Source organism: Tinamus guttatus, unplaced genomic scaffold (assembly GCF_059628265.1).
Source record: "Tinamus guttatus ecotype Peru unplaced genomic scaffold, ASM5962826v1 Tinamus_guttatus_pri_ptg000649l, whole genome shotgun sequence".
NCBI lineage: Eukaryota > Metazoa > Chordata > Aves > Tinamiformes > Tinamidae > Tinamus > Tinamus guttatus.
The window spans coordinates 2,484,226-2,494,487 of record NW_028289183.1 but is presented as its reverse complement, the minus strand read 5'-3'; the positions used below and the strand labels follow the sequence as shown (position 1 = coordinate 2,494,487).

Below are 10,262 nucleotides of genomic sequence, written 5' to 3'. Positions count from 1 at the left end.
ATTGTCCAGTATAGAAATGTTAGGAATAATGTGGAAAACTTTTAAACACACGCGTGTAAAAATTTGGGACTGTAGCACTGAAATGGGTTATTTGCAGCACATTTGGCAGTAAACATGGTAGCTTTAGTGTGACTCTCCTTCCCTCAGAGTTGGTTGTAGTTGCAAGGCACAGGCAATCCCAACAGCTGCCCTTGAAAATTCAGGGATGTGTCTAAGAAGAGCCTTGTTCTTCCATTCCTTGTTGCATTAAGAGGGTTTCAGGTACTTATGTGCATCTGTGGGCCTGGCTGTGGGTGCGTAGCCAGTAACATCTGGCGGGTGCCGAGAGGGCTCCCCCAGCTTGTGGCTTTTTAGACGGCATCAGGCTGTGCTCAGCTTAGGTATTTATCAATAAATCCTACCAAGCTTCTGTCTGCACCTTCTAGGTGTTTATTACCAGTGTTATTTTGGCTGTGGTACCCCCAGGTGACACAGGGAGTGATTGCAGGGCCCGGTCTTTCCAGGCTGACGGTGCCTTTGGTGGGTGAGGCCTTTGCTGCCTCATGGGTCCTCGTTCCAGGCAGCTCCTTCCCTCAGCAGCCGCGTGGCGCCCGGCGCGAGTCCTCGCTCACCCGTGGGAGGCCGCAGGGTTTGGGCAGTCAGAGCGAGTTATCACTCAAGGTGAGGAGAGGTGTCCGAGGTGTCGATCCATAGGCAGGTTGCTGCTCTCGGGCCTGGCAGTGTGTGGCTGTGGCCTCCTGCTCTATTGTGTGTCGCCGGGCCAGAGCAGCTCCTTGGCTGTGAGGCCGTAGTGCAGCTTTGAAGGGTTCATTCTTCTTCCTTAAAGGTCCAAAACACTGTGCTGACATGTGGGTGACCGTGGCTTTCCTGGACGAGCTGTCACAGAGGGCACAAGATGTGCAGCTGGGTGCAAACTGCAGCTCAGCGTTTCCTACCTGACTCTGAAATGCAGGGTTGAGATCTGGGCTTTCCAGAGAGCCTGGCTGAATGTGGGCACATTGTCTGGGAATGAATTGTGTGTTAGTTCTGGAAAAAGCTACCTAAGGAGCACTGTTTTGGTGCAGGAGTCAGAGGAACATTTTATAAAAGATGCTGAAAGGGCCATTGCACTGGGGATGCCAGCGCTGCTCCTCCAAGGTATTTCCCTTGTAGCAGCTGAGCTGTGCTAAATAGCCAGTCAGTTTTTAGAGGCTGATTTGATTTCCCCCTACCACACTATATCACGTTAGTGCATTTGTAGTTCCCCACTTCACGTAAGATTGTTTTAATACTGGCAATGTATACAGCGCTTCATAAAAATTAAGTCTTGCCAAGGCCATGAGAGAAGACCGTGAGAGAGCAAACTGTTTTTCTGTTATTTGTAGAAGAAGGCTGGAGACATGAAGTAACTCCAGAGGCCGAGTTAAGCTTGGAGCCCAGCACGTGGCTCCCTCCCAACACCTCCGGCCCAAAACGCACGAACGTCTCCAGCGCCGGCAGCCGCTGCGGACCCGCAAGCAAGGAGAGCCCAGCTGGTTCCTTGCCATGGTTCATCGCAAATGTTAGGTCCTGAAGGAGCTGGGAGTAAGATGAAATGCCTAGCAGGAGAAATTAACTGAAATATGAAGATTTGTAGCCCACCAAAGACACGTCTAAGCTGTATCTGGCAGGCTGGGTGTCTGGCAGTGCTTCAGCCCTTTTGCTACTACTAATGCATTTAAATAGTTTTAGTCCACGGTAGGAGTGTATTAATTCTCGATCATTTTAGTATTATACACCAGTGCATGAGGATTGATAGTCCTTGTAATCTTTTATCTAAACACAGAAGGGCTGCATATGCTGTTCATAAAGCACCAAGATCAATCATTATAATGGCAGGCAGCTTACTGGGAAGCAAGCGCCTGTTTTTGGAGACCAAGAGAGGATAACAGCCTTCAACAGCTTTTTTTTGTTTGTTTGTTTGTTTTTTTAATTATTACCTGTTTCAGCTTTCAAATTTCAGCATCTAGAGTTAGTTATTTAAAGTCTGTATGTGAGCATGTAAATAAGTAGTGTAATTTTCAGAACTGCAAAGCCTTGTTTTTCCTGTGATTTCGAAGACCTCGAAGGTTATACAGCAGTTCAGGTAGCAAGACCTAGAAATGTGTGTGTGTATAGAGGGATGGTCTGACTTTGGGCTTGATCGCTTTAAGTTATTGCTGCCTTGGGACCTAACTGCAGGGAAGGTGGCTCAGAATTGCAGATTGTGGTGGCTTAAAAAAAGCCCAGGCGCCTGCGTGGCTCTAAGAGTCAGATCAGGTTTTAATTAACATTTGTTAAGTCCTCTGAAATGTTAAGGCTTAAAGCAGTTGTATGACTGCATGGATCTTTCTTTTTAATGAAAGTCTTGTGTGGTGGATCTTGAAGCATTTAAGTACAACTCTGTTTACACGTTCAGCCAGTTGAGGATAGAAAGATTCAGTAATTAGGAAGAGTTTGTTACTAAAAGCTTCTCCATGTATTAAACATTAACAGAATGTTTCTAACTATGAAATGAATTAGACCCAACTAAACTGCTGTGTAAATCAGCAGTATTCACTCTCCAATTTTCAGATTAGTTACATTAATTCTAAATAGTGCTTTCTGCCAACATGAGACTAGTAAAGACATAATAATAAAAATTGACTGTGCCTCATTAAAACATTGAGAAAAAAACTATGCCGCTTTTTTTTTTTGGCTAACTCATTGTAGTCTGCAACTTTCATTGAGTTTGCTGGAATTTATCCTCTTCTAACGTGACACCAGTAATTATCTTATTTTGGTTTTTATTGCTTGGTAAGATGACTGAACATTTTCCATTGCATGGAGGAGCACACTTTAGCTCTGGTAGAAACCTATGGCGCTGGCAGCAGTCCCGTTTCTCCGCAAAGCGTCATGCAAGTCCTCCCGGCCCCTCGGTGTGGTGGAGCCCATCCGTGCTTCTGCACTTAAGAACAGCAGTTGCTTCCCTTAGCAAGGCTTCCTTTGAAAAAACAGCAGCAAAAAAAGAAAAAGCAGCAAATAGTGACCAGGATGCAGGTCCTGCAGGGAGCTGTGCATGGTGCAGCTCCCACGAGGTGTGAGCTGCACACTGGTGTTTGCCATCATGCTTAATCTTCATGCTCTGTGGGCTTTGGCATGGAGAACGATTTGTCTGTATTAACGTTGAGTGTTGCAACCACAGGTTTTTGATCAGAGGATGAGCTGATGGTTTGTAGCAGTAGAAAGGCAACAGATGGAATGTGGAACTTGTTGTCCTTTACATCCTGCAAACAGTCCTGTTTTAATGCACTGTGCATTATCTTTGCTGCTGCACATTGCATTTATTCTCTGATATCTTCTAGCAAGATTGCATATCCTTTACTTTCTTCCTTAATATGGTGGTGTTTTTAAAAATGGAGGCAAAAAAAAGTCGTGTACATTTGTGAATTATTTTGAAGAGTGTGTTTAATAAGCTTTTAATAAGATACAGAGTTTTAGGTTTTGCATAGTGTGTGTTCGAATTTATTTTGGGGTTTTCTTTACAGATAAAAGCTTTAAAGACTGGGAAAAGACTGTTCCCCTGTCTTCCCTGGAGACCCTGGCCTCTTCCTGCCCTTTCCTCTCCACTTCTTAAGTACCTTGTTAAACCACTGCTAAAAACTCACCAAAGAAGAATTGTCTCTCGGTGCTAATATCTAGGGACTGTTTGGCAGAACCGAGTCCTGATTTTGACTTAAAGCCTTGAGATGCTGCTTTAATGATGGTCAATAAATAACCGTCCCTGTGAGCATGAATCTTGATTAAAGCCCAGCCTTTGGCTCGGTGACGTTTCATGGATACACGTCCACTGCAGCCGTGGCAGTTTGACCCTTTCCATCCAGACACACTCTTTCCTTCCCCAGGCGGCTGCAGGGAAAGTGGGTATTGAGGTGGTACTTTCAGATTTATTTGCTTCTTAGGTTTTGAAAAACAGGAAGAATGAGTGTCTAACCAGCCGTTTCCTTGGAGTGGTGATCCGGGCCCTTGCTGGGAGAGCTGGAACGCGGCTTTGGTCTCACATGAGCCCGGGTGACACGTGCTGCGTGTTCCAGGCAGGTCCCTCCCTGGAGCTTAGCCTGGCACTGTGGCTGCACAGATTGTCCACACTTAAGGACATCATTGCCTTTTTATAAGAACATTCCTACTGTCATGCTTGTAATTTGGGAAGAAGATTTTGCAATTCTGTTTTAAACTACTGTTTAATTGATCCCTGTGTTGGTTTAATCTCTGATTTCCCCATCTGCGTTTGGTGATAAAAGCTTGTCACTAATGCATAACTGTCAAAACCATTAATATTTGTCAGTTTGACAGGCAATGTCAAACTAACAATAAGTACATCTTTTCTTTTTCTTTTTAATATGATTTTTAATAATGATGCACCTGTTTAATTTTTATTTCTCTTGTGTACAAAATCATAAGTGCAGTTAGATACCAGCTTGATGAGGAGCAGCAAGACACTCCAGCAGTGACTTATTTGGTAGTATCCTCTGAGCAGGGTATTAAACTGAAGGTCGAGAGCTGCTAAATGCAGCAAGTGTGAATTACTCCTCTATAATTCACAGGCTTGGGTGTCGTATTGGAATTATAAAGTAGCCCTATGCAAATAGTGTTTTTAAGATGCAAGGACAAATGATGGACATAACTTGGGCTACCTCTCGAATAAGGATCCTTATGTCTTCAACAGCAGAAAACATTGCATCAAGAAAGGGAAAAAAATCTACCTTACTTAAAACTCGGTATAATTATCAAATAGGAGCCCATGGGAAATGTTTGTTTGTAGCTTGCCTACTCTGAGCTTATACTTAGTAAGTTATGTCATCGGCGGCTTGCACTCTTAGTAAAGCAGCATTTAACACGGGTATCTATTTGCTTTCTTATCCTATGGACCAGCTACGAGAACTGCTGGCACCTTTGGCTCCTGCTTGGGTCAGAGTGTTTGGACTGGAGATACATTATTTACCAAGTGTATTATCATAGGTCACAACTTTCGTGTAGTGGTAATACATAACTGACAGCATTTGGAAGTCCTCTGTTTTCCTTTAGTTATTATTTGGGCTGAAAAGTATTGTAAAAGCTTTGGAAAATTAATCCACATCTAACTGAAATTGCTTAGCAGACCTCAGTCAGGAGCCTTTAAAAAAACGTCTTTTCTCTGAGCAAGGCTCAAGAAAGCCTGGTAACACCCCAAAAATACTATTTGTGTTAGGGTTATTTGAGGCTCTTTCAGTACTTGCTTAAAATTGGGTCATCTGCTGTTACGAAGATGCCACTAATTAAGACTAAGATGAGCAAGTGCTCACAGTGGGTGCGATTGCAGAGCTGCTCAAGTGCACATTGCGGCGCGCGTGTCCTCGAGGAGCAGGAGCTGTTAAGCTCTGCAGGAGCTGGTATCAAATTCCTCAAGCAAAAGCTCATCTGAACTCTGATGCCTCTCTCGATTCTAAAGAGGTCTCCAAACGTTAAGCAGAGAAGTGAGTTTGCTGTGAGGACTGATTTGGTTACATCCCTCCAGCCCATTTGTAGGATACGGCTGCAGCCGCCTCCTCCAGGCTCTTCTGGCCTCTGGATCTGACAAAAGGATTTCAGCTAAGTGTCATGCTAAGAGACCCAATGTTGCTGTGGAAAGCTGAACAGCCCCTTAAAAATCACAGCTTTGCTCAGCTCTATCCATGACGCTCTGTGTTTCTTCAGGCTTATCTCAACGTGTACGTGACAGGCTTTATCTCCAAAATCTAGCCAGCAAGTCGCTCCCGTTTTACTGCTCCATCAGGCTGGCAGTGTCAGATGGAGACCCAGGAACACAATCTCTCTATAGCACTGGTTTTCCTCTGCACAGAAGTGTTCTGAATTACCTTTGAAGCACGTTTGAAGCACGACGCTTTACTCAACCGCAGGTAGCTAAAAGACCAGCGGTCGTGGTGGCCGTGTCCCTGGACAGAGCTGTGAATATTAATTGCTGTCCTTCAGGAAGTTATGGCATGTGTTAATTGGTGTTGTGGCTGCAAAAGCTGGTGGTAAATAAGGACATGGAAGATTGTCCTTAACCTTAGGCTTTGGTGATGTCAGACTCCTCAAATTCATCATTTGAAGTCCTATCAGTCAAAAGGCAAGAACAAATGCAGATAATTATTTACCTTTTTAAGTAAACCTTCTGATTTTTTTAAATTCAAGCTTATATAATTTTACTACTATTTCTGCAAAGATTCTTCTGCTGGTTAGCATGGGATCTGAGTATTTTTGTAAATAAGTCTTCATTGCTGAATATCTGAATCTACTTGTCAGTGAACCAAATCTCTTCACACGTCAGGCTGCTAAAAAGATTTTCTTGTAACCAGGACTTTGAAATTCTCTATTCAGGAATCTAGATGACTGAAAAGCATTACAGAAATGGATTAAAAATATCATGAACTGTTCCAGTTAATAAAATGATACCAACTTTTTCCTCATAAGTGCAGATATAACTGCTGCATTCCCACCACTGCTCTTCCTCATTCATTTGATATTAAGCCCATTTATCTTCAAGTGGGATTTCAAGGCATGCGAAGCCTTTTAAAATAATTCAAAATGTGTTTCAAGTAATTGAAAACAGCATCTTGTTTTCTCCTTTTTTTGTGGTCATCGCAGGACAGAAATGCTCGGCTGAATCCCCGCGCTTGTTTCGCTGCTATAAATTCTTGTGTCAGTCCCATTAGCTTAACGTAATGTGACTGATCCAATTAGACATGATGTGTCGCAGCGGCCACCCGCCAGCCGGCAGACTCGCATAGGCCTTTTCAGGTAATGGCAGCTCTGTGCTCCTTGAACCTGGGGCAGCTCAGCAAAAATGCAGATTTTTTTGTTTTAAAGCCACCCCCGCCCTTGAAGGCCCCTAGGTGGGGCCCCCCGGGCCATTGTGAGGTGGGGCCGGGTGGTGGGTGGCTGTGCCAACCCCCCCAGGGCCCCGTGTCCCCACGAGCTGCCTGTCCTGCCCCCCAGCTGGGAGGGCTCCTCCATCTCAGCAGCTGTGGCCACATCCCGGGGACCGCATGGCCGGAGAGTTCGGGCACATCCAGGTGGGCACCTACCTGGAGATCAAGCGCAGCGATGGGCGCATCCACCAGGCAATGGTGACAGAGCTGCATGGGAACACCTCCAGCATCACCGTGGAGTGGATCGAGAAAGGGGCCAACAAGGGCAAGAAGGTGGATCTCCAGCTCGCCTTTGCCCTCAACCCCCACCTGGCCCCGAGGAGCCTGCCTGCGCGCGGCGTGGAGGCCCTGCCATCGGCCCGCGGGGACCAGAGCCTGGTGATGGAAATGCTGCCGCAGCCCGTCAAGGTGGAGAAGCCCTCTGGGGATGGCAGGGAGCACGTGGCTCGCCGACCTGGCGCAGGGTGCTGTAACCGTCGGTGGACGTCACCGTGTGTCCGGCAGGTCGAGAGGCTGCAGGAACAACGGGAACGCCGGCGCCTGGAGATGAGGGAGCGGCGAGCCCAGCAGAGCACCGCTTCGCTCTATCCCAGGGCCGATGTGATGGACATGATCCAGGAGTACCGCAGCCACCTGGACTGTGAGGCTGTGCAGACCACCAAGCCCAGCCGGCCCCATCGCATCTCCGTGTGTGTCCGCAAGCGGCCCCTGAACCAGTATGAAGCTGAGCTCAATGACTTCGATGTAGTGACCGTGCCCTGCCAGGACGTGGTGATGGTACATGAAGCCAAGCAGAAGTTGGACCTCACTCGATACCTGAAAAACCAGATCTTCCGCTTTGACGTTGCCTTCGATGACCACGCTACCAACGAGCTGGTGTACAAGCACACTGCCCAGCCCCTGGTGGAGACCGTCTTCCAGGGGGGCATGGCCACCTGCTTTGCCTATGGCCAGACAGGCAGCGGCAAGACATACACCATGGGGGGAGACTTCTCCATCAAGAATGCTGAGTGCTCCAAAGGGATCTACGTCCTGGTAGCTGAGGACATCTTCCGCAGGCTGCAGGACCCCAACTGCCAGAAGCTAGAGCTGCGGGTCTACGGGGCCTTCTTTGAGATTTATGGGGGCAAGGTGTTCGACCTGCTCAACTGGAAGAAGCAGCTTAGGGTGCTAGAAGATGGTAAACAACAGATTCAGGTGGTAGGACTCCTGGAGCAAGAGATCACCTGCGTGGAAGATGTCATCAATCTGATTGAAACTGGGAGCAAGTGTCGCATGTCAGGCCAGACGTCTGCCAACACTCACTCTTCCCGGAGCCACGCCATCTTCCAGATCATACTCAAGAAGCGAGGGCATTTGTACGGCAAGTTTTCCCTGATCGATCTGGCTGGGAATGAGAGAGGAGCTGACATCTGCACCGCAGACAGGCAGACACGGCTGGAGGGGGCTGATATTAATAAGAGCCTCTTGGCCCTGAAGGAGTGCATCAGGGCGCTGGGCAGGAACAAAGCCCACACGCCCTTCAGAGCCAGCAAACTCACCCAGGTCCTGAGGGACTCCTTCATCGGGGAGAATTCGTCTACCTGCATGATCGCCACCGTCTCCCCGGGGATGAGGTCCTGCGAGCACACCCTCAACACCCTGCGCTACGCCAACCGCGTCAAGGAGCTGGGCGTGAGCTTAAGTGCCCTTGGGCAGCCCTGTCAGGAGGTGTCCAGGTTCCTGTGCCGCTCGAAAGATGTGAAGAAACCCTGGGCTTTGCAGAGCTCGCCCGGGCCAGCGGAGCCGCAGCTGCTGGGGGGACAGGCAGAGGAGGATGTCACTCCCCAGCTATTCACTTTCAGTGCCAGAGGGAAAATGCAGAAGAAGAGGAAAGAGATGGATAAGAGGACACTTATAGAGGAGCATCAGGAGTCTCTGCGATGGTTGAGAGTGTTCTTAGAAGTGGCAGAAGAAATAGACTACGACGTAGATTTTTATGCTGCACAGTTTGAAGCAGTCCTGGGACAAAAGATTGGCATCCTGACCGAGATCCAAGAAAAAGTCAGATCTTTCCGGTCGGTTCTTTGCAAGGAAGAACAGGGCGGCAGCCAGCTGAGCGCAAAGAGGTCCCGGGCGCTGTAGCTGCACCAGGTCCCGTCCTCTGGAAGTGCTGTAGGATGAGAGCTGTTGCAGTGCCACTGCTTTACCTCCAGTAACTTGGATGCTTAAAAAATTCTTAAGCGTGTCTGCGGGGCAATCCTGGTGGTTTTTCTTGAAAGAGTGGCTCAGACTTGTAGGAGAATATTCCGGTGGTGCTTCCGAATATTTTTGTTGTGAAAAGCAGAGCCTTATTTTGCAAGGCTACTGTAAGAAAAGGGCTTACCTGTAAGAAAAGGACCTGTAGGAAAAGGCCTTACAGAAAATGTTACTTACCTCATCTGTGTAGATTTCCCTCTCATGTCCATAATACATTTTATATATATATATATATATATATGTATATACACATATGTGTGTGTGTGTATATATATACACACATATTTATTTATGTACCTTTTTAGATATGTCTATTATCATGATTCTGCCAGTCTGCACCAAAATGATTTGGAGTGATTTTTAAAAGGTGTTCACGCAAAGCAGCGCCATTTTTAAGCATAATGCGTTTGGGAAATGAGAGTTGTTTTGTCATGGCATAAGCAGTGCTTTTTCCTATATCCTCTGTTTACTCTCCTTTCCTCTCTCCTTGTCTGTCTGCCTTAATCAAGTTCTCATGAGTCACTCCAATGCTAGGACTTTCCTTCACAAAAATCGGGCTAAGGATCGGGCTAAGGATCCTGGCTCTTGCCTGCCCATGGGGAGCGGATGTGCCGTGAAGTCTTGCAGACGGATGCGGGTATCCGAGGTCTGATGGAGCAGAGCTGCATCCAGCAGAGCTTATCCCATTTTATCCCAGCGAATGTCATAAGCAGCTGATTCGGAGTAGCAGGAAGTCAAGGGAAAGTCCTTCACAGCGCTGCTGGCAGAGCAGAACTAGGAGCTGAGGGCACCCACTCCTGTTTTGTCCTGCTGTTGGTCTTCAGTGATGAAATGATTAGACACCAAGCGGTGTTTAGATGCTGGTTGTCTCCTAGCAGTAATAATCTGCCGTGCTTTTCGGCTTCAGTGCACTTTACAAGCGTTTCTGTATTGGCATCCTGTTTGTTTCCATGTTACTAGTTTCAGCAGCTAGTAGTGCTCAGAGATGCAATGAGATGGAGGGACCGCTTGCCAGATTAAGATACAATCTGCCTGCAAATACAGATAAAAAACAAGGAAACACCAGTTTCTTTGATAAAAGTGCTTTGTATCCAAAGG

General features: G+C 47.1%; 1 protein-coding gene across 1 annotated transcript; it reads left to right on the top strand.

Moving 5' to 3' along the window:
- Window positions 1-7,043: 7,043 nt before the first annotated feature.
- Window positions 7,044-9,050, top strand: KIF2B (kinesin family member 2B). The gene has a single exon (XM_088535831.1). It carries the CDS (start codon window positions 7,044-7,046, stop codon window positions 9,048-9,050), a length of 2,007 nt encoding a protein of 668 aa, XP_088391957.1.
- The last annotated feature ends 1,212 nt before the right edge of the window (window positions 9,051-10,262 follow it).

Excerpts from the sequence above, each read along its gene's own strand:
- KIF2B (XM_088535831.1), top strand. The coding sequence starts at position 7,044 with ATGGCCGGAGAGTTCGGGCACATCCAGGTGGGCACCTACCTGGAGATC.